The following is a 25,301-nucleotide window of genomic DNA, read 5'->3' as shown; positions in this document are numbered from 1 at the left end:
CAGAATGAACAGGCACTACTTCAGTAAATAATATGACATTCTTTTAGAATTAAATCAATGGATTTTCTGAAGTAAAAATAAAAGCTTAATGTCTAGGACTTAACACATGCTATGATGTTATAAAATTAATATGTTTAATTTTTGGCTATAATTTTTGGCATGTTTAAGTTTTAACAACTTTTAATGTAATCTTAATAACTGTCAAATTTGCCTTTAAAATATTGAGAAAGTTTTCCGTTTAAGAAGAAAAGAGTAAAGGTCAGAGCTGACACTAGCCAGTGCAAGCAGCAGCAGAACATAAGATAATGGTCATTTAGCCTCTGATTTCCCTGAATGCTGTGATACTATTGGTATACTTCTAAAGAATGGCTAGGCCAAGTCAGCTCTGCCTTTCTTCACCCCTCTCACTAATGATTTTAACTTTTCTCAAGTAAATATTGCTTGGATAACAAACTTGACCAAACGTTTCCTCCCTTATTCCAACACAGGACAGGTTACCGATTTTATCATTTATTTTACAAAACCTTGAAAACGAAAACAAAACCCTAAAAGGGAAAGCTGTTGGATTATAGTTCTCAGTAAGTGGGTAAAAGGATTATAGTTCTCAGTAAGTGGGTAATAACATTTATCTTAATTCACAGGAGGCAAAAAGAAAATCCACAACCGAATTTTTATTGTGCAAAGTTTCCAAAAGTACACCAAAGAAGAAAGAAAAGTTGAATCAACTCCTATGCACCCATCATCCTGCTTCAACTACCAACACAACGAAACTCTATCCACCCACTTCTCCTCACTTCCGCCACAGAATTATTTGGAAGCAAATTCCCTGCATCTTACCATTTCTTCCGTTAACACTTCCGGGTGTATCTCCAAAAGGAAATCCATCATTCCGACGAATAGAACGTTATCACGAGTGGCCAGAGATTTCTACTACCTTTCATTCAAAAACAGAACGTAGAGCGTTAAATTGCCAATGAGAATAGCTCACAGGAAATGAAGAACAACTCTTAGAAATAACAGCTCTGTGATTTATGTTATGAAAATGAACATGTGCTTGTTCTGCAGCAAAAAAACAAGAATTAAATGACCCTGGAAAGAGAAGATCGCTGGCGCCCCTGCAGCGGAGCATCTTCGGCTTCAAAGCTTCCGCCCTTAACCAGGAAACACCTCCTTCGGGGATTCCAGCACCTCCCCCGCCCCCCCGCCACCGCAGTCCCAGGCACAGGCTTCTCACAAACCATTCATCAGACAACAAGAGCGAGCGGACAGTTTTGCCGAGGTGACGGCCCCTAAAGCCCAAGACCCTGCCTCCCCGCCCGCTTCTATCGCCGACAGCGCCGCGAGGTCCAGGTCAGGTCCTCTCCGTCCAGTTCCGCGACCCTCCCCCCTAAAGTTGCCCGCTTTCCACCAGGACTCTCATCCCGCCCCCTCCCTCGGGAGACAGCCCTCCCCTCCCCTCGGGCTGTCAAAGTATGGGACGCCTTTCGAAAATACACGCCCTTTTCCGGCCGAACTCACCGACAAAGGCCCGAAAAGAGAGAAAAGCGCACACGTCCTCAACTCTCCACCCAAAGCCCTGGCCTGCCACCCGCCGGGAGACGCGACAAAGCACCCCGACCGGCACGCCGCCCGGCCTCAGGCTCCGCTAGCTCGCACGTTCCTCCGCCGTCACAGCCGAGCGCGGCGCCCGCGCTCCCTTTCAAACTGACCCAACATGGCGCTGGCTTGCGGTGCGCATGCGTGGCGCTCGGGCGCTCGGGCGCTGGGGCTAGCAGGGCGAGGGGCAGGGGGCGGGGCGGGGCGTTAGGTCGCTCTCCCTGCTGGGAAGTGTAGTTTCTCCCTCCTGGTCTTTCTTGGACGGGGAGGTCCTCGACTACCTCCGCGTCGCTACCCCGCGTGCCCTCCCCACCTCGGTCACGGCTCTGCGCGGCCGGTCTGCGCATATGCCAGGCTGAACTTCCTTCGGCCAGTTTCCTGGGGCTTCGAGGTGGGACGGGGTGGGGATGGGGACCTGGGGCCCTGGCGGCTGCCGTTTCGGTCGCTGAGAGCCAGCCCTACAGCCACAGTCCTTCCAACACGCTCGGCCTCCCCGCTTTCAGAGCACCCCCTCCCCGGTTAAGACAGCGACTCGTCCGGGGGGGCAGATCCCCCGACCACTTTTTTCCCTCCTCTTCAGCGCCTTCCCCTTCCCATCCCTGAGCCCGGCCTTCCTGCGTTTCCAGCCGGCCCCTCACCCTCAAAGCAGACGCGGGATTGGAGGAGGGAGTTTGGCCAGGGATGGGACTTAACAAACTCCTTGGGGACCTTGATTCCCAGGGAAGAATGGCAGTGACCCAGCACGGATTGGGGACCCAGTCAGGCAGCCCAGAAAGAGGGAGATTATGCAAACAGATGTAAAGACCCACTTAACAACATGTGTGAACCTGTCTACAAGGCTGGGATGGGATATGAGGTGCGAAGAATCCAGTTTCAACCGAGTGGTGTATCAGAAAAAGATGCCATCTCAGTGTTGGTTTGTGTTTATTTTCCGCTGACCCTATGGGTGAAGATATCCTTGACCATTACTGCATCTGAATATGTTCCAGCTCATCCGATGTTACATCACCAGGTAATACAACTGTAGTCTTGCTGTTTGCTCTTTTCTTCTCTTCACCCTCTCTAGCCCACTAAGCTTAACCTTCCCTTTTTTTCTTAGCAAATGAAAAAGTCCAGAAGCTACAAAATTTAGTTGAGTGGTTCAATTAAACACATGTTTATTGTGGCAGTAAGTAGTGCTAGTGATTTGAAAATGAGTAAGACAAAGTCCCTGCAGGAAGTTTACATGCTAGTGGTATGTTCCAAAAATCTGCAATTTCTTCATCCTTCAGTATCAAGTATGTTGCTGGTAGGAAATAAAGAACCGTGTTATATATGCTGGGACAAGCCCAGGTCAGGGACCAGCCAAGGATTGTTAATGGCGTGACCTTAAAAACTTAGACATTTTTATCCACATTCCACCTAAGTATCTTTTTAACCTATTCTTTTTAAAGATAATTTCTTAAAGGTTCTTTTTCATAAACATTATCTTTAATGTTTCCCTTACTACCTTTTTCTTTCATCGAGGAAACATATATCAAATGTTTCCAAATGAGTACATAAAGTATAAATAAAGGACACTGAGAAAATATTAAGGAAATTATCAAATATATTTACCTAATTCATGGATCAAAATAATTCTACTTCCACTTCATACCTTCACAGGTTGAAAGCTATGGAGATCTCCACAAGGATTTGGAGAAGAGTCCTAATAGTTATTAAAATTCTGGACTAGATCTACTAGGAAAGGTAAAGTAACCATGAGTCTACTAGGAAGGAGGAATTATAATGGTTTACTAATGCTTTTCAAATATACATGTCAACTACGTGCTGTGCCTTGCCAGAGAACTAAACACGAGAAAATAGATTTATGATCCCACCTAAAGGCCTTTAGGTGAGAGCTAAGGAAGACATGTGCTGATAATTAAACTTTAAGAAGGTTTATTCAGGCAGCTCTTAGGAGAGGTTTTTTTTTTTTTTAAAATAAATTTATTTGTTTATTTATTTATTTTTGGCTGTGTTGGGTCTTCGTTTCCGTGCGAGGGCTTTCTCCAGTTGCGGAGAGCGGGGGCCACTCTTCATCGCGGTACGCGGGCCTCTCACTATCGCGGCCTCTCCTGTTGCGGAGCACAGGCTCCAGATGCGCAGGCTCAGTAGTTGTGGCGCATAGGCTTAGTTGCTCCGCGGCATGTGGGATCTTCCCAGACCAGGGCTCGAACCAGTGTCCCCTGCATTGGCAGGCAGATTCTTAACCACTGCGCCACCAGGGAAGCCCAGGAGAGTTTTTTTTAAGGTAGATTTAAATGTGTCCATTTTAAGAAAAAAAAAAAACTAACTTTTTGATCACCAAGAAGGAACCCGACACGGTTTCAATCACTTCTACGTATATTAACTCACTTAACCCTTACAATGACCCCATGAGATAGGTATTACTATCCCCAATCTAAGAAGTGAAAATTGAAGTTCAAAGTTTAAGCAGTTTACTCAAAATGATAAAGCTGGTGGTGAGTGGCAAAACCAAGATTTGAATCCAGCTCTGTGTTGTTGTATTCTTTCCACCACACCAGCCAGCTTCCCTTATTTGAAAACTGGGTGATGGGCCAAAGGACCAATGAGACTCCATCTTCCTGAGCTCATTCAAAGCAGAAACAGCATCTTACTCAACCTTTTTTGCCACATCTGCCACAACGTCTAACCCTTAGCGAGGATTCAGTAAATGTGTTTGAATTGAATTGATGTGAATTTGATCCTCTCAGAAGAGGTAACATTTAAGCAAAGACACCAATGAAGAGGAGTCAGTCCTGTGAACATACTGGGGAAGAACATTACAAACAGAGGGAACAGCAAGTACAAAGACCCTGAGTTAGGAAGTTGCTTGGTTGTATTTGAGGAACAGCGAGGAGGTCAGTATGAGTGGAGCTAAGTGGGAGAGAAGGAGACAGGTAGGAATTGTCTTTGGAGAGGAAGGCAGGGGTCAGATCATTTAGTGCCACTGCCACTCACTTTAAAAAGTTGAATTCCCAGTAACACATGATCAACAGATTATGCTGCTTTACAAGAGAAAGGAAGCATGATTTAGCTGTCAGAAATAACAGTTTATTGAATAACTATTATGTGCCAGGCAAAAGGGTAAGACATTTAAGTGCATTATTTCATTTAATCCTCATATCAGTTCTACCAGGTTAGGTATTGTCCCAGCTTTACAACTTGAGAAAATGAGGAAACAGAAATGTGAAATAACATGGTTCAGAATTAGTCTGTGGCAGAGACAGGATTTGACCCAGGTCTCTTTGACTCCAAAGCCAAAGCCTGCTCTTTTTACTATATCACATTTTCTCACTTGAAAGACTATGAATAAAAAGGAAGAGATTCATGCATGCATTCCAAAAGTAGTTATTGTTCATTGCTATGTGACAGACAGAGAAATAGTATTAAAATGTAATACAGCATTTTAAAAAAATTTTGTATGATTACATTCTCACCAGTCATTTGTTTTTAAAGCTTTGCAGGTAGGTGGACTATAAGGCACTTGCCCAACAAACTGCTCAAGAAATTTTAGGTTACTATCGAGATACATCAGGCTGGAAGGTGGTTAAGGCTTCAGTAAGAAAGCAAGTTAAATATGTTTCAAGAGTTTGTTTTTTAATGAGAAACAATTAATTGCAAAGACATTTTTAAAAATATTTTCTTTTACAAGCCAAAAAAAAGTTTTTACTTTTGCTTTATTTTTTGCTTTTCATTTTTTCTGTATCTGACAGCTAATTTGTTTGTGGATTTTTATTCACCTTTGAGAAAAAGATAACTGTTTCCAGCAAGGCTTCTAAGAAATTCCATGGAAATCTGTAAGTACAATCTCCTATTTACAATCATTGTTTTGAATTCAATGACATTGATGTATCTAGAATTCAATGCTACTTCATTAGCTATAAAACGTTATTTGATAGTGAACAGGAAGTAGCAATTAATTATAAAGTCACTTGGTTGAAATGTAAAATTAATAAAATGAGCAATATGTACCACCTAATTTTCAAATCGGAAGACAATCAGAAAAGAAAATCACTTCTAGTGAATAATTCACTAAGATAGGAAATTTCCACTTCAAGAAATAATTACTATAAAAATAGATTGATATTTTCTTTCTAACAGTATTTCGTGGTCTTTTAAACACTTCACCTTTCCATTAAATGAACCACTTAAAGTTTATTTCCCCAGTATATTCCTCTTGCTAACATATATAATTTATTCTGTAAGCTGCTTTTAAGGTTTTGTTTTTTTTTTTTAGCTCCTGACTTATTTATTTATTTATTTATTTATTTTATTTTTTTGGCTGTGTTGGGTCTTCATTTCTATGCGAGGGCTTTCTCTAGTTGTGGCAAGCGGGGGCCACTCTTCATCGTGGTGCACGGGCCTCTCACTATCGCGGCCTCTCTTGTTGCGGAGCACAGGCTCCAGACGCACAGGCTCAGCAATTGTGGCTCACGGGCCTAGTCGCTCCGCGGCATGTGGGATCTTCCCAGACCAGGGCTCGAACCCGTGTCCCCTGCACTGGCAGGCAGATTCTCAACCACTGCGCCACCAGGGAAGCCCCTTAAGGATATTTTTGAGGATCGTGTTATTTCAGATACAAGCACTCTAAGGGAAATTGTGCTGACATTTTTAACCTTCTTTTTAAGAGTTGTTCATTTGTTGCTCGTGATATCACATTAATGCCATCAGATCATCATATGTTATTGAGAAAACCAAATATTATTTAGTTTATTTTTGAGGGGTAGGGGTCCACTCCTTCTTTTCACTACTCTGTTTTGTGCTTATTGCTCTTTTTTTCATCTGACTATAATTATCTATCTTGTGTTTCATTTCAATTTTTTTACTGTAGGACAAAGCTGGTATACTTTCTCCTATTCATTTTAATAATTATCAGGAAGGTAATCCCTACCTTTGTTATCTAAATAATTAATGATTCTAATAGTGGCACTTTCAAAAATAGATTGAGCAGGGAGTGGGTAAGGTCAAGCCCAGGCACACTATGGGAGTAAACTTTTGGTTGTTGTAGTTTTTTGGTGCCTTCCAGGTCAGGCCAGTGTGGACAGCAAGCTATGCATCAAAGAAACCTTGGAAGGTATTTATTCTACAGATACTTGCTGGGTACTTTTATACAAGGTGCTCTACACAATGCCTAGAGCCATTCAAAAAATACCCTCAATAAGGCTGTTTTAAAGCTTTATTGAAATTTTTCATCAACGATATTGTACTCTTACATGCCATACTACACAGACCAAAAAAATTGAAACTTTTTGCACTTGCTTTAAGAGAAATGTATATGCACTGCATACTAGTTTATTTATTAATACACAGTAATATCTTATCCCCGATCTTATTGATTTAACAGACACTGTCTCATGGTTTATGTCATCAGGAATCCAGGTGTAGCTTAGCTTGGTGCCTGTGCCTCAAGGATTGTCACAAGGCTGCAGTCACGGTGTGGTCTGGGGCTTAGGTCGCATCTGAAGGCAGCTCTGCTTCCAAGCTCACTTACACAGTCACTGGCAGTCAGTTCTTCGTGGGCTTGTTAGACTGGGGGCCTCAGCTACTTGCCAGCTCTAGGCTGGAAGCCTTCCTCAGTTCTTGACATATGGGCCTCTCCATAGGGCTATTCACAACATGCCAGTTTGCCTCCCTCAGAGGGAGGGATTTAGGAGAGAGCAAAAGAAAGAGCAAACAAGATAGAAGCCAGAGTCTTTCTGTAACTTAATCTTGGAAGTGACCCCCCCCCCATCATTTTGGCAGTATTCAGTTTATTAGAAGTGAATCACTAGATCCAACCCTGACTCAGGGGAAGGGGATTACATAAGTGTGTCAATACCGGGAAGTGGAGATCACTGGGGGCCATTTTAGAGGCTGCCTATCACACATTGATTTTGGCAAACTCTCTTTTAATTCTTTTTTACAGTTGAACTGTCATCCAATAAATATCAAGCACAGCTTCAAAATTAAGACTGCCAGAAGATACACAAATCTCAATTTTGCATGCTTGTTTTGTCAAGCACGGCCCACTGATTCTTCTAAATTTAGCATGTTTATGTAGAGAAGGAGATTGTGACTGGAGCAGTTAATACTTTTCAAAATATCTATATTATTCTAAATCAGCTGGGGCAGATATTTAGGTTCTTCCAAAGGAAATCAATCTGAACATGTTGATCAGGTTGGTCTGCCTCAGTCGAAACGTTTACCTCCCTCAGCTTGGAATGAGAAGAAGGTGAGATTGCCGTCAAATAAATCAAGGGAAAAAGCTAGGGAAGCTTAAAATTTTCCAGTACTTCAAGCTTCACAGTTTTATTTATAGGGTTATAAATAATCAAAGCAAGAAACATATGCATGTTAATTTAGACTGGACGACCAAGTGTAAACATTGCACACTTTGGGGATATATAGCATGGTCTAATATGGTTTGCCAAACTAGTGTCTGGGAGAAATTATCCTTCAGAATGCCCTGTGGGGGAACATGGGTTGCATTGTCAAGTTTTTCAAAACACTCTAGACTATTTTCTCTTCTCTAAGGTTCAGAGAAGTCCTAAAGCTGTCAAACTGTAATTCAGACTCTTCCAAATGTTTTCAACAGAGAACATGCTTGCAAAACATTGACCTAGATAGATAATGGGTCACTCATCTCAGATTTGGATTCTAATAGAAGCTCTAATTGACTAGGTATGTATAGAGAGAAGTGATTTATTTTTCATTATCTCCCTACTATCATTCTCTCTCATCTCAAGGATTATTTCAGTAACTTCCTAGTGGATTCCTCATATATACCTTTACTCAGCTATACCCCATTCTTCACACAATGGCTAAAGTAGATTTTTGAAATATAATTCAGTGTTGCTCCCCTGCCTAAAATCTTCTACAGGCTTTATTATGCTCTGCAAGGCACTATCTGGCCCTCACCTACCTCTCTGACCTCTCCTACCACTGCATCCTTGCTCTCCTTATGCTACAGCCACGTAAGACTACTGTTTGCATGAATGCACTGAACTTAAAGACATCTCAGAGCCTTCATAGTTGCTCTTTTCTTGCCTAGCGTGCTCTTCACCCAGATCTTTCTAAGGCTGATGTCATTTTTGTTTTCAAGATCTCAGCTTCATTGCTTCTCTTCAGAGTGACCTTCCTGGCCAACCGGTCAAAGTTCTCAAATACACCAAGCCACTGTTTACCACCCTATTCTGCTGTTACCTTCTTCACAGCATCTATCACTAGATGAAATTTATCTTCTTCATTTGTTGTCTTATTTATTACGTCTCTCTTATTAGAATATAAACTTGAGAATAGGAACTTGAACAGGAACCAGACTAGAAATAAACTCTTGTTCATCGTAGTATCCCTAACACCAGAACAGTGTCTGTCACATAAACACTTAATAAATATTTCCTGAATGAATTTATGGACTTTAGTTATGTTATATTGGCTGCCAAATAGAAAACATTTAAACATATTTGTTTCCCTTATAACTACAGAACAACAACAACAAAACCTGAAGATATTTTCTCAGCACTTTCACCTTTTCTTATTAATTTCCCACCCAAAAAGCTCCTTTTGTGGTTAGCTTTGAGCACTTGCCTGTATGCATGAGAAGGGGGCCAGTTCTTTGGTTGGAATTTTTTTCCTTTCTACCCTCAAGAGATGAAATACAGACCTACCAGCACACAGTTCAGCTGACACATTCCCCTATGTTCCCTATTAATTCCCCTATTAATCTACTGTATGTCACACACTAAGCTAAATAATTTCATTTTTAAATTTACTCATATATCCCACAAATAGTTTCTATTGCCTGTTGTTTTTCCTGTGTATAGATCACACTTTCCATGTTTCTCTGCATGCATGCCTCACAGTTTTCTTGAAAACTGGACATTTTAGGGAATTCCCTGGCGGTCCAGTGGTTAGGACTCTGCACTTGCACTGCTGAGGGCGCAGGTTCGATCCCTGGTTGAGGAACTGAGATCCTGCATGCCGTGTGGCTCGGCCAAAATCAATCAATCAATTTTTTTTTTTAATCCTTAAAAAAAAAAGAAAACGGAACATTTTAGGTAATATAGCAATTCTGGATACAGATTCCACCCACTCACCCAGGGCTTCTTATTGCTTGGGCGTTTATTTGTTTCGTGATTTGTCTGGACTAATTCCGTGAAGTCTGTTCCCTCCCAGTCTGCAGCCTCAGATATACCTGCTCTGATTTTTGTCCTTGTTTTTATCTTTCAGCCTGGCATCCTATAGGTCATCCCTAGGTTAACATAAGCCATTATTGGTCACAAGTTGTGCTTAGCACCCAAAGCCAGTAAGATTTTTACCCTTTACTGTCAATTCTGTGTGTGGCTTGGGAACTGTTTTCACAGTTCAGGGAGTTTTATGGTTTTGCCCTGCATGTAGCCAGGGGGCCAGTAGCTTGGAATTTGTGCCACCAGTCATTCCTCAGAGGACATAGCCTTGGGGTACACACATTCTTCCAGACCACCAGCGACGAGCGTGATTTTATTTTAAAGTGCTCGGAATAGCGTATTGCTCAGCCAGTGATGACTCAGAGATTATGCTTAAGTCTCTTGAGCCAGTAAGACTTCAGCCCTTCGCTACTTAATCTGTGTGTGGCTTGGGGAATGCTTGCAAGTCAGTCAAGCCACATACTGGACTGATTGCTCCTAAGTATGGGCAGCCTAGCATATCCAGCGTGATTTGTCTGAGTAAGGGCAGCCTAGTACAAAGCTCTCATTGCTTCTCGGTTAGGGACAGCCTGGTACTTCACTCTGAATGTTCCTTAGCGGCAGCCTAGTACACCCACTCTGATTTCTCCTGAGTGTGGGCAACCTCGTATATCTACTCTCATTACTCTGATTAAGGGCAGCCTAACATTCACTCTGATTGCTCTGAGTAAGGACCTGTGCACTAATACACTGAAGCCAAGTGACACTTCTACTCTGTGAGCAAGTGGGTAGCATAGGGGAAAGATGGTACCATGACTTTCTCAGTTTGCTCCTGTTATTCTAGGGGTGAGGGGCAATTTAGGCCCCAGGACTCACAGCCTACTGTGCCTTGGGCAAAGCCCTCACCCTACCAGTGAGATCAGCGTGTCGGGAAACCCTAGTCTTCTGAGCAGCGCATGCGGGGAAAGCTTCTACAACATGAGCTGAGAGTTTCGGTGATGAGAGATGTCAGTGTCCTGCTGATCCCAGGATGAAACCATAGCCCTAGCCTGGATCTGGTGGGGAGAGGGAGCCCCTGTCTTCTAGTCTGCACCCAGATGGAGCAAAGCTACCGTAGAGTGAGGGGGGGTGGCTGGAAGAAGGTTGTGGCTCAAATGCTACAGACTCTGACTTTTCCTACCTAGATTTAGTAGATTTTCTTGAATAAATGTTTCTTCATTTCCTGTGTGCTGTTAGGTCAATTTCTAGGGAATTTAAGTAGTTTTTGAAAGTAATGTTCACCAGTTCAGTGACTGTAGAAGAGGGTTTCCTTAGCTCCTCACATAGCCACTCTGGAAGTCCCACTCCCAACTCTAATTATCACATAGGAAATGCCAAAAATAAGATCACTAAAAAGCCTATCATCTTACAGGTGCTTCCCCAGGTTTATAATTTCTAGTATGCAAAAACAGGCACTTTCCACTGTTTTTCTCTTCCCTTATCCTCCTAGTTTACTGTTCAGCAGTACTCATTCACAGAAGCCATAAAAGGCTATAAAATGATTTAGAGACGCATGTTCAAATTAGCATGTTGAAACAAATGCACATTTACTAAAAGGTGTTCATTGCTTCATGAAATGATGATCTGTAAGAAACATAATTTCATGTATCAATTATCCCACATACCAGCTAAAGCTTGCTTGTCAGAAACTGTGAGAGACAAGAGAATAATTAAAATATTTTTAATTTGACTTGGTCACTTTATTCATAATGAGCATGAAGCCTTATTATAGATCTTAGTAAAATATCCAAAGAACCATTCATTTTAATGATCAATAGATATAAAAATATAGTTCTTAGATTCAAATATGACAAAATTGATATCTCTGGAGAGTCTTGAACACAGTAGATACTGAATTGCTCATTGAGTGATAGATTCAAGTATTCAAGACATAGAGATGTTTTATGTTTTCAAAGAGGCATGATATTTACATATTTTTTAAAAGCCAGTAACTCCAGTACACCTCTAACTAGTGAATTAAGATAAGGTACTTTTTTTTTTTAAAAGATAGATTTTATTCATTTTTTAAAATTTGGTTCGTTTATTTTTGGCTGCACTGGGTCTTTGTTGCTGCACGCGGGCTTTCTCTAGTTGCGGCGAGCGGGGGCTACTCTTTGTTGAGGCGCGCGGGCTTCTCATTTTGCTGGCTTCTCTTGTTGCGGAGCAGGGGCTCTAGGCGCACGGGCTTCAGTAGTTGTGGCAGGCAGGCTCAGTAGTTGTGGCTCACGGGCTCTAGAGCACAGGCTCAGAAGTTGTGGTGCACGGACTTAGTTGTTCCACGGCATGTGGGATCTTCCCGGACCAGGGCTCGAACCCGTGTCCCCTGCACTGGCAGGCGGATTCTTAACCACTGCGCCACCAGGGAAGGCCAAGGTAAGGTACTTTTTAACTAGTAACCTACCCTCTACCCAAGACACAACTTTAATTATATTTCATAATCTTATAGGAAGCAGAATAAATAATTTCTGCCTTGCAGTCATTTAATACCAATAACAAACTTTTCTCACCTTTACAAATGACTAGAAAATGAACAATTAGCCATTGAGTAGACAGTCTAAACCAGGAGTTGGCAAACTTTTTCAGTGGAGAAGCAGAGAGGAAATATTTTAGGCTTTGCAGCTCCTGTGGTCTCTGTTCTAACTACTTAGCTCTGCCATGATAGCACAAGAGCACAATACATAAGTAGACATAGACAATACATGAATGAATAAGTATGGCTGTGTCTCAGTAAAACTATTTACAAAAGCAGGAAGTAGGCTAGATTTGTCCTATGGGACATAGTTTGCCAACCCCTATCCTAAACAGAAGATATCAAAAATCACAAATCCTCAAATGCTGATAAACTTATATGTATATTAGGGACTCTTCTTTCCTCCCATAACAATTTTCATATCCAAGTCATAGAAACACATATGTAAACTACCCCCCAATGTATTAGTATAATATAGTGAAAAGAGTATGGGATTGAGAAGCAGTCAGAGTTTCAATCACTCATTATTATGAACTCAAACACATTTTTTTTCTCTTCCATTATAGTTTATTAAACAATATTAAATATAGTTCCCTGTGCTATAAACCTTTTTGTTTGTCTATTTTATATATAGTAGTTTATATCTGCTAATCCCAAACTCCTAATTTATCCCTACCACCCCCCCCTTTCCCCTTTGGTAACCATAAGTTTGTTTTCTATGTCTGTGAGTCTGTTTCTGTTTTGTAAATAAGTTCATTTGTATTATTTTTTAGATTCCACATATAAGTGATGTCATATCATATTTGTCTTTCTCTGTCTGACTTACTTCACTTAGTATGAAAGTCTCTAGGTCCATCCATGTTGCTGCAAATGGCATTAGTTCATTCTTTTTTATGGCCGAGTAATATTCCATTGTATATATATATATATATATATACCACATCTTCTTTATCCATTCATCTGTTGATGGACACTTAGGTTGCTTCCATGTCTTGGCTATTGTAAATAGTGCTGCTATGAACATTGGGGTGCATGTATCTTTTCGAACTATGGTTTTCTCCAGATATATGCCCAGGAGTGGGATTGCTGGATCATATGGTAACTCTATATTTTTGGTTTTTCAAGGAACGTTCATGCTGTTTTCCATAGTGGCTGCATCAATTTACATTCTCACCAACAGTGTAGGAGGGTCGAACACATTTCTTAATGTCTCCAAGTCTCTGTATTCTCATCTGTAAAATGAGAATAATAATTATATAGATAAGGGTTGTGAGGTTTAGGTAAAATACTTTACACAAAGCTCTTAGCACAGTGTCTGGCACATATTAGGTGTTTAGTAAATGGAAGCTCTAATTATTATTATCACAAAGCAGCTTGAGGGTAAGAAACATTTTGTCTTGCAGCACCCCTGTAGCCTCAATACCTGGCACATAGTAAGTGCTCAATTAAGTATTTATCTAATGAATGATAAACAGAAAGATGTAAACATTTGAAATTAGATCTCTACCTCATAGCTATACCAATCTAAATTCCAGATGAATTACAGGCTTAAATGTGAATACAATATTTAATAATTAGACAATCTTAAAAGAAAGTCACAGTATTTTAAGACTTTTCCCTACAATAAATGAATGAATGAATGAATGGAGTGGGGAAGACTATGAGGTCAAAACAGGACGTTCCCCAAGACACTTAATTTATAAAGGCATGATTTCCAGCTATGACTTTTCAGCAGGGTATCTAGACTTATTTAAAATGATGTTGTTCATTATATTCAGTTATTCATTAATTACTTTCTAGGTGCTGGTAGTATAGTGGTGATCAAAACAAAATGCATATACTTGTAAAGCTTATAATCTTGACATCTCAAGAAAAAAACCTCTTAAAGTTAATTTTTCATTATTTTATCCAGCAAATTTGCTCCTCAAGGAGTTTTTAGTCTTTGTAAGAGAGAAAAGTACATAAATACCTATAATACAAGGCAGAGTGGGATGACTATCATAAAAGAATCAATATATGTGAAATAATAATGGCTAACATGTATTGAACAGTTAATACATGCCATGTACTATCCTGTAAATATATTAATTTATTCAGTCCTCATGACAGCCCTATGAGGTAAATATTACTATCTCTACATATGAGAAACCCAAGACTTCGAATAAGTAACCTGCCTAAGGTCAGATAACTGGTAAGAGCTAGAGCTAGAATTTGAAAACAGGTGGGCTGACTCTATATGCTACTCTCCTAACATTTTAATTTTATTGCCTGTGTGTACTAGCAACTATGAAACATCAGCAAAATCAAATATTAAGTATCTCAGCGTAAAGAACTATGCAGATACAGGTGTAAAGTATTATTAGAATTATTCCAAGCCAACTTCAATCAAGAGAGTTTTTAATAAGTTCCTGTCTTTTCTAGGGAGCTTCTTTCAAATGTCAGGGAGGCTCTGCAATAATATATGGGTATGCTCAGGCCCTACACATGTGTGGAAACTTGATATGTAACAGATAAGGCGTTACAAAAAAATGGAAAAGGATGAACTATTTATAATCAATTGTGCTAACATAAGTGATTATTTATATGTAAAAAGTAAAATTAGATGCTGACCTCACACTGTCCACCATCCATATACACAAATATCCATTCCAGGTAGATTAAAGTCCTAAATGTGAATACAAACTATAAAATTTTAGAATAAAATGTATGAAAGTAGCTTAATGATCTTGAAGTAGGGAAGGATATCTTGTAGAAGACATAAAAAAGCACAAACCACAATGGAAAATATTGGTCAATTTGACTATGGTAAAGTGAAACACTTCTGTACCAAAAGAAATAAGTGAAAAGGTAGGCTGTAGCCAGAGATATAATATTTGCAATATACATAATTAATAAAGGATTTTAATTAAAAATATAGAGAACTTCTATATTAAGCATTTAAAATATTATACAAGAAGTATAGCTATCCATATGCATAAAATTTTAAAACAAAGTTTTGAATGAAAAAAGCAAAATGCTTTTGTAAATTATATGTAATGTATGTACTGTTACTTAAAGTTAAAAATCAAAACTTCCTCTCCAAAATAGAAGAAACAAAGCAGCTGATGCCTAAATGTCCTCCATTTCAATATTCTCCATCCCTAATTTTATAATGAATAACTATAAAAGGGTTTGGGCAAACCTTCCAAAAAAGAGCTTCAGCACATTATTCCGCTTCTTACCTTGATTTTTTTTTTTTTTGCTTTCTATCTCTTCAACACTTATCAAACCATCTAATAATTGTTTGATTATATGTCTGACTCTCTGCTAGGCTGAAGTATATATATAGTTAACCCTTAAACAACACGGGTTTTAACTTCGTGGATTTTTTCTTGATAAATACATATTACAGTACCGCAGGGTCTGCAGTTGATCGCATCTTTGGATGTGGAACTGTGGATATGGAGGAACCACAGATACATAGATCCGACTCCAAAGTTATACACGGATTTTTGACTGCATGAGGCTCAGTACCGCTACCTTTCACGTTGTTCAAGGGTCAACATAATAAATAGTAAATGTCTGATCACTCAGTCAATAAAAGAGTGCTATTAAAAGATTAAGGGTAGTCATTATCAGTAAATATATAGTAAGTGCTTAATAAAAGACACCTAATTCGATGTTAGTTAGAAATACAAAAAGGTTAAAAATTCTTTATCCTCAAAATTTACAATATAATTAGAGAGAGAACAGATTAATAAAAAAAAAGCAATCTAGGGAGGTATATACAAACCCCTTAACAATAGTTTTGTGCTTAAATTTTAACTGTTTTATATCTGCCTTCTTTTTCAAAGGACCTGATAATTATTCAGGTTGTTTTGTCACTGTCTTCTATAGAGCTTAATTAATAATAAGCTCTTAAAAACTTTGTAGATCTGAAGGAAGGAAACCTTACATACTAAGAAAATTTTAGGATATCTCACAGAGAAAACTAGGGACCAGCTGAGCTTTTAAAGAGAGACTAGCATACAAAAAAATAGTCTAATGACTTACTTGTTTACCAAATCATAAAAACAAGGTTCAGAGGAAGAACTCTTCATAAATATAACAACTATTTTCTGTAATAATAGCATTTAGTTTTTACCTCACTTCCTCCAAAAATTTTAACTTTTTAGAGGTTTAAAATTTTGATTTTACTTAAACCTATCTCCTTAGTTTAGAAAGTATGATTAACAGAGAGAGAAAGTATGGCCAATATTATTCAGATTTCATTTTCATTTAACAACCTACTGCTAAATAGTGGGTTTTAATCCAGTTTTCTCACATTGTCCTAACTTCATTGATTGTGATAGCCCAACCCAATTCTATTGATGGATTCACATAAAGGTTAGTTACTTCTCCAAATCTTGACATGTGAAAAATAATTGAAATTCAGAAGTCAGTGTCTATAAATGGAGTTTAATTGTAACACAAGCATGCCCATTATATATTGTCTATGGCTGCTTCACTGATACACTAGCAAAGTTGAATAGCTGCAACATAGAACATGAAGCTTGCAAAGCCTAAATTATTTACCATCTGGCCCTTTACTGAAAAGTTTGCTGACCTCTGCTTCAGACCACATTACATCCTTCAGTTAAGAATTAAGGCCACAAGATATTGCACAACCACACAAACTTCTCATCAGTTACAGTGGGCTTATGATAAATACAGTAGGTAAATGTTTATGAGAAAGAGTTTAGAAAAATTCTAAATGAAAGTAGCCCCTTTAAAAAGACAGCTATAGGGCTTCCCTGGTGGCGCAGTGGTTGAGAATCTGCCTGCTAAGGCAGGGGACACGGGTTTGAGCCCTGGGCTGGGAAGATCCCACATGCCGCGGAGCAACTAGGCCCATGAGCCACAACTCCTGAGCCTGCGCGTCTGGAGCCTGTGCTCCGCAACAAGAGAGGCCACGATAGTGAGAGGCCTGCGCACCGCGATGAAGAGTGGCCCCCGCTTGCCGCAACTAGAGAAAGCCCTCGCACAGAAACGAAGACCCAACACAGCCAAAAACAAATAAATAAATAAATAAATAAATTTTTAAAAAGACAACTATAGAAACATTATAAACAAAATTTGTAGAAAAATGAATTTTTAAATAATTTATATTAATTATTACAATGCATATTTATATAAACCTGGCTACTTCCAATTGAATATTAGTATTTTAAATTGCTGATATTACCTTCAAGTTTTCTTTACATTATTTGCTAAATCAGTGTACTTTATACTGTGATAGCATTATATTTTCAACTTAGACTAAACTTATTAAATTTTGAATTTTCATTTCGTTAACTATAGATATCGTGTTGAAGGAATAATTCCAGAATCAACATCTAAACTATCTGATTTCCTCCAGAAACCTGAAAACAGAGTCACATGGGACAAATCATTTAAAGTGTACAACATGGTACAAAAAATTGATTCGGTAATTTACTGTTTACTATTGGACTTTCACTGTATGAATACACTTTTAGTTTTCTATGTTAGTGATTTGAGTTTATTAAATCTGTATTATGTGGACACTTTGTATTTTATAGATTCAAATCAAGTTGAAATTTTTATAAAAAGCTTAAAACTTCCTTCTTTATTAGTCAAGAGTTCAATTCCAGTTACCTTTATTCTGTTTTAAATGAATACCACATTCTGAACTTGGTCAGCTCTCCTGCAGATGTGTGCCTTCGGTTATTGAGGGGACTGAACTCATGGATTCACTTCCTTCATTAGGTGGAATAAAAAGATTAAGCATGCCTTGTTGACGGGAAGTCAGTAGATTTATCTTAGTCATAATACACTAGATAACAGGAACATTGAAGACACTGTAAGGACTTAAGAACAAACAGCATGTGACTTTTTTAAAGAGTAAGTGTGAAATAACATTATATTGTGGTTTTAGAAACACTTTCAAATACATTATCTCAGAAATGAAGAGGGAGAATAAAAACAGAAAAGAAAAATGTAGGTAATGGAATAGAAATTTAAAATCATAGAGGTGAGAGAAAGAAAGACAGAATGCAAGAGGCAAATAGGGCTTAAAAGGGGAGAGAAGATCAGGGTGAGATGAGGGTAGAGTGAAAGCTCAGGAGGAGAAAAAAATGAATGAAATGAGAAAGACTGTTAGCTGGTAGAAAGATGGAGAAACAGGAAGAAGACAGGAGTGGGGTGAGCGATTCTGAACTCTGGTACAGCAAAGTATAGGGCTGACACTTATTAAGACTGCTAGACTTCACGGTATGTAAATTATACCTCATAAGCGGCTTTTAAACATTGAGTCCTACTGTTTGGCTAATAATAACTTTATTAGAAGGAGCTGGTAAATGTGAACGTTGGAGTAATGCAAACTTAACCAGTTGCATTTGTAAAATTCCACATCACTGAGTCTTTGGTTCTTAGAGTCTCCAAGCTGCATTTCACTCATCAAAACAAATGGCCCACATATCTGCCATCACCTTATCATTTATTTAGAACTCTGTAGGTTAACTTTACCTCCTTTTATTAAACTGATTTTGAAATCTGGGATGGGGGTGAGATTGTAGAAAAGCCCAGAAAGGTAAAGCAGTTTCATCTTGTAGAGAGGCCTTGAAGTTCTTATCCACAAAGAACACCTGTCCATGACCTTCTTGGGATTTGAACATGGCCCATCACAAATGAAAATCCGAACATTGGACTGTTTCATTCATGATTGTATGATACTAATTATACAGTTTCATTAGCATTTCAGATATTTCTGCTGTTGCTGCAAGTCAGCTGTAATAATAGAGAGTATACTAGATTTGGCATCAAAAAACTTGAAAACAGGTTCAGAGGAATTTTGTGATTTGCCCAAGGTCACCACAGCCAATGTATGGTATAACCAGGACTTATACCTGATCTCCTGATTCCAAATTTGATGCCTTTTCCAGTATACCACAGTAACTCTGAATCACATGATACTGTGAGAAGAATTAGTCTGCCTTCCAGTGAATGTTTGTAGCATTCACTTCCAGGGGTGAATTTTAATTGACTCATTCACCCCATTGGTGAGGAAGGGATTCCTACTCTAGGGTTATGGTGGTGGTCAAACACATGACACCAGCACTAGACAAATGAGGTCAACAGCACTTTGTTAATCCTTAATCACAGCCCAGGAAGGACTGTTAAGACTTTGTTAAATTAACATTTGTTAGTGGAGCACAGGGTGCCAATAGTGAGCCAGGTTCAACAAATGACCATAAGAGAAATTGAAATAGAGAAGTTTATTACTCACAGGTCCTGGAAGAAGTGTACAGCATACCTCAAGGGCCCCATGTGGCGAGGTCAAGGCAGGTTGCAGACAGAGAGAGGCAGGACCTGAGGCACATGCCTTTGTTAGTGTCTGTGGGTGGAGTGCTTTGGGGTTCCTGGGCTAAGGCCAGATTGATCAATTGGAACCAAGAAGAGCAGGGTTTTGGTAAGCTCCACAGGGGGCATCTTACCTAAGGGGCTCACAAGGGGAAGGCCCTGGGAAGTGGGAGAGACAGTTGATCAGAAGCGCTGTTGGGGAAGTCATATCAGGAACTTACGTTTGCTTGTGACTCTGAGGGCTGTTATCTGGGGGTGTCACATCAAATATTTTATTTTAAAAATTTATAAACCAAAACGCCTATAAACCCACTATCCTAATAGAATAGTCTCTTTCTTCGTGATTTCTGCTTCAAATCTCAGACAGTAATTGAACAATACTTTTAACAGTTTTTCCTGTATGTGAAAGATAACAGCATCTTTCAAAGTACTACATGAAAAAGTTTGAGAGGACAGTAGTGATCATACTGATATTTTTTCATTTTTGGCCTGTGTATACATTCAAATGTGCAAACATACATACATATGTATAAAACTAATGTCACTGCTGATAATAACTAAGTTAAATCAAGTGCTATGTCATACATCTTTTAAAATATGCTACTGGAAACAGAATTTTTCATCTTTGTGGAATAAGTTTCATTTTAATTTTTTTTTAATCACTTAGCTACTAGTGGATTTTCCAGCATATCCTTCATCTTCAAATTATATCCGTGGTTGTAACCATGCTTGTGGCTATATATGTTCACCTCTGCAAGAGTAAGTGTTATTGCCATATGTTTATTTTTTAACAGTTTTTTAGTTCAATTTGTAATTTATTAACTAACTCACCAGAAATATGTTCTGGTATATTCTCTTGGGAAAAAAATTGCCCCTAAATACAATTTTGAAGATAATTTTTTAAGTATTTTTGTCTTAAGCATAATCAGAATGGATAATTCCCTATAAAGTATGATTTGAGGTTTCTGGCACTAGTCACATATATACAGACATCCTCACCCCCTCCTACTAACCTTAACCTGATGTTTTATGTTTCTCCATTAGAGTCACTTCTGTGAATTATTAAGGAATTTTTGCAAATTAAAAGTAAATTCTGTAGAATCATAATGCAGTTACGTTTATCAGCAATGAATGCTTTACCTTGAATAAATTCTTTCCAATGGACTACCTACTGAGAACAGATACCTGCAGAATGAGCCATCCAATAGGTAAATTCAGAAAGGGAGAAATTAGAGATGAGTCACTGCCCACAGGTGGCCAGCCTAGGGATAAGATGGTAACATCCAATACACATAGGCTTTAAATGCATATATATTAATTCAATGTATATCATTCTACAAATTCGTTACGTTTTAATTTTTGTTAAATGATTTTATATTAAATAAAAGATATTGACACATAAAACCAGGTGTAAAACTTTAAAGTGGTCAGATATAAACCACTCAATATGAGAAAAATATTTATGTGAAGGAAGTCAAAATAAAATTATATTTAGCCCCGTACTCCTTAATATTTTCTCTACTGAATTAGAGAACTAAAAGATATTCACAAATATTTACATTAATGGACAGGATCATTGATGCAGATGATTATGTTGATGACGATATGGCCTTTCTGCCCATCCATCAGTTTTGTATCCATGGCCAGGACTTTATTCTCCACAGCAAGAAAGAACAAAACAGGGAAGGATTATTACTCCAGATCAGCTAGGTACATCAGCTGCTGGTGGGGACTCTGGGAAGCTACACAACCTAAAGTGTGCTTCATAGGCAAAGTCCCCTTCTTGCTCCTTGTCACCATTCCCTTTCCACCGCAAAAAGCATAGGACAAAAGCTCTGATTTAGATATCCCACCTAGGGTGGAAACTCTGCCTAGCATCCTGCTGGAGAAGGGTACTGACAAAAAAGTAATTTTGTACCTTCTCTTTCCATGCAGCCCAAGTCCTGTAGTAAACTTATAAAACATATTATCTGTAGTAAAGGTACCCTACAGTAAATGTTGGAAAGGCTTTGTTAAGTGTGTAAAGCCCTAGTAAACTCAAATAGAGATTTAAGACCATACAAACTGCTAGTGAGTCCAGCCATTTGAGACAATGTAAAAATAGTCTAAACCCTGCATAGAGGGGGTGTAAGAATATAGACACTCACGGTTTGTTGGAGCAGTGGTCTTCAAACCCCCCAAGATAATTTTGTAAAACTGTATACTGCCTTGCACATTTTTAAGTTGATATTAAAATCTTTCATAGCATTTTATTAAGAGGGTGCAATTTCCAGCATACTCTAAATCCTGACATTTTAAAAAAATGGTTATATCATCCTTCTAAGTGCATCCAATGGAATCTAAATACCATAACAACTTGAAACCCACCATTACATTATCAATTTCAAAATACATATAACCTTTAACAGTCAGAAAGTTTATGTCATTTCTTTTCTCCTTGATCCCATATTTTTACTCTTTTTCCCTTGCATAATTTTATCCTAATAGAATACATCTTATGCTTTGGGTTCTTTTATTAATCACTATCTATCTATTTTCTATCATACCTCAGCAAAAATAAGTACCTAATTTTTAAAATTTGTTTTATTTTCTATGACCCCAAGTATCTAAATGTTAAAATATATATATGTGTACTGGTTTAAATTGTTATTATTACACATTGATAAAAATAAAAATATATTACATAATTGTTCAATATAAAAGCAAATTGTTATTGGAAACACATATTATTAGCAAAACTTAGCACTTACTATGTGCCAGACACTGTTACAATTTACATATACCAAATAAGTCAATCATTTGATCCTCACAATTACCTCACGAAGCCGGTTGTATTACTGTCCCCATTTTGCAGAAAAGAAAATGGAAGCCCAGAGAGATTAACTAACTTTCTCAAGGTTACACATAGGTAATAGCAAAGCTCAGCTTCAAACTATGCAGACTGGCTTCAGAGTCCCTGCTTCTATCAGTTACACTCATTTAACTGTAAAAAACATGGGACAAAAGCGCTGATCTAGATATCCCATCTAATAGAATGAGACAACATTTAATATCAAGTCTACTTCTACTTTGCATTTTTATAAAATAAGCATAAGAAACTTTGTTCACATAAATGAGTGAGTTAAAATGGAGAGAGTGTAACCCTAGCACTGTCATTCAATCCCTTGAAATTCTTCTGAGTTATGTACTGTGAATTACATAGTGACCTATAATCAAAAATTGTTTTTAACAACCTATCAGGTGACAACTCAATTAGATCCTTACATTTTATTGAAAGCAAAGAATTGACATGACTTGGTAAGCTTTTATTACCCAGTCATCTGTCATTCACTTCCTCAACTCACTTCCAATAGATTGAATTTTCCCTTTAGCATCTCAAAGATTTTTATATGCCAGAGTAAAGCACCTTGGTACCATTCAGTATTATTCAGGGGGGAATGACAGGCATCCCTTGGTTCTGTAAAGCAATAATAGAAGGGTGGTGTGAACAGGCTGGTGGCAAGAGAAAAGCCAACATCTCCATCAGAAACGTATTCTCAGATCAGTTTAAGGAAAAGTTACATGGAAGTTAGAGATTTGAAAATTTATTCCCTTAAATGTTATTCAGTCTCTCATACCCCTTGGCAAGTCTTCATATACTCTAGTCTGAAGATCACTGGGTTAGAATGTAAAATACTACAGTCTTCTTGGAAGGCAATTTGGAGATAACATTTCAAAATGTTAAATGGACAAAAACTTTGACCTAGAAACTCAATGTAAGTATTTATAGAAGTGCAAATGGATACATTACAAGATGCTTTATTGCAGCTTTATTTACAGTGGCAAAAAGTGAGAAACAACCCCATGACAGTCAATAGAGGACTGGTTAATAGACTATGAAATACCATGTGCAGTCATGAAAAACAATTAAGCTGATCTGTATAGACTGACACAGAAAGAGGTGCATGATATCATACTAAGAGGAAAATGAAACTAGTTCCAGAAAAATAAATATGTCTCATTTTTGTAAAAACAAGAATGTACATGTGCGTATATGTGGGGTACATATACATATATGTACATACATGCTATCTTTGTATATCCATAGACAATAACCTGAAAAGGTACAGTCAAAGTTATAAATAGTGATTATCTCTGGTGAACAGAGTGAGGGGGAATTGTGAAAATATAAGCATATATTACTTTTATAATTTTAAAAAGTCAATAAAATGACAAAAAGGAAATGATAACTAAAACTGAAGACTTTAAGATATAGTCTGACTACTTAATATTTTTATGTAAAATAGTTATTTATGAGTGTGCAAATCACTCTACATTTTTTTTCCTTCCTTCCTTCAGTAACTGTTTACGCTGTCATAAGCACTATATGAGCAGTCATTGGTGAATAAGATGAGAATCCTGCTCCTTATAAACTTGTAAACTCAATAGATAAACCTACGAATTCTTTATATTTTTTAACTCTTCCTTTGTTTACAGGAACCCAGCATATTCCAAACTAGTGATGTTTGTCCAGACAGAAATGAGAGGAAAATGGGCCCCATCGATAATTGAAGCAACAATGCCTTCCAATTTAATAAGCTTCCTCCTCAATGTAAAAGATGGAGTAAAAACACACAAAATTCCATCAGGACGTGGATGTCATGATCATAATGGGCATTCGTCATTCCTAAAGAAGAAATGAGGCCATTTAAAATCATGTGTGGCAGCTAACTGCCTTTTACTTCTAAGTCAATATGCATAAATACTGTTACACTATTCTCAACTGTATTCTTGAACAAACTACTGAAGGTACTTTGTGAAAATAAGAGCTCATAGTTGCACAAGAGAAGCATTAAATATAGTTTTTAATCTCATATAAGAATAATGTTAAACAACAAGTGTTCTTAATGCACTTTTATCTTTTGCTTTTTTTCCCTGGAAAATGCTCTGCAAGAAAACATCAATAAGAACGCATATACAGTCAGACGTCAGCATTAATTAAAGATTAAAATATATTTTAAATTGTTTTTCTTTCACTTACTGCTTAAATTGATAACTGTAGGAAACATGAACATAAAAATTGAAAAGAATTCCACTAGAATGTTTGACAACTGCTATCTGGAATCTGCAGCTGAATCATGAATCAATTTTTGGTCTGGCCAGAATGTAGTAGCCCGTTCCCCCCAAAGTCCTTCCTCGTAAAACTAGAAGACCTGCACTTACCACAACAGACAAGCGTAGGAAGACTCCAGCATAGGTGGCAAGAAGGCAAGCTGGCCAAGGACCTGGGGACTTGAGGAATGTCTTAGCGGTGAGTTCTCTGGGTTTCCTTATCGCCATCCGTATATGCCAGACGGGGCGCTGCAGAAGCCTCCAACTTGAGACTGCTGACAGGAAAGAGGAAAAAAGAGAGAGGGGGGAGGCTTTAGGAAAAAGCCTGCTTCTCTGCTCCTCCTCGCCATAAGAGTGCTCACAAACCAAAGGGGGGCCCAGCAGAACACCAGCCAAACACCAACCTAAAAACTGCGCCTACCCCACCGTGTGGGCAAAGCAGAGCTTATCTTCCACCTCACCTCATCTCTGCGCCGCAGAAGCAGGCGGTGGTGCTTGGACACCCCCAGCCTGCGGTGTCGGCAAGGTTGAGCAGGGAGCTCAGCTTCCACCTTCCGTCCGGCAGAGGCAGGTGTGGTGCTGTGATATCCCTGCTGGGG

General features: G+C 38.5%; 2 protein-coding genes across 9 annotated transcripts in view; one reads left to right on the top strand and one right to left on the bottom strand.

The window, feature by feature from the left end:
- C14H18orf54 (chromosome 14 C18orf54 homolog) overlaps nucleotides 1–1,719 on the bottom strand; it is a 39,214-nt gene extending 37,495 nt beyond the window's left edge. For all 8 annotated transcript variants that reach the window (XM_068563292.1, XM_068563289.1, XM_068563291.1 and 5 more), the window contains exons 1-2: nucleotides 1,519–1,719; nucleotides 838–934 (exon numbers count right to left, since the gene is read on the bottom strand). The gene's annotated coding sequence lies outside the window, so the exon portion shown is untranslated. The remainder of the gene's footprint in view (nucleotides 1–837; nucleotides 935–1,518) is intronic.
- A 694-nt stretch (nucleotides 1,720–2,413) lies between these two features.
- On the top strand, nucleotides 2,414–24,438 carry STARD6 (StAR related lipid transfer domain containing 6). Its single transcript, XM_068562461.1, is given in 7 exon segments — nucleotides 2,414–2,608; nucleotides 5,089–5,178; nucleotides 5,368–5,417; nucleotides 17,593–17,719; nucleotides 20,063–20,069; nucleotides 20,184–20,370; nucleotides 24,088–24,438. Coding segments are annotated over 7 exon segments (861 nt in total). The 3' UTR covers nucleotides 24,293–24,438.
- The last annotated feature ends 863 nt before the right edge of the window (nucleotides 24,439–25,301 follow it).

This window comes from Eschrichtius robustus, chromosome 14, assembly GCF_028021215.1.
Source record: "Eschrichtius robustus isolate mEscRob2 chromosome 14, mEscRob2.pri, whole genome shotgun sequence".
NCBI lineage: Eukaryota > Metazoa > Chordata > Mammalia > Artiodactyla > Eschrichtiidae > Eschrichtius > Eschrichtius robustus.
This window is presented reverse-complemented; position numbering and strand designations above follow the sequence as displayed.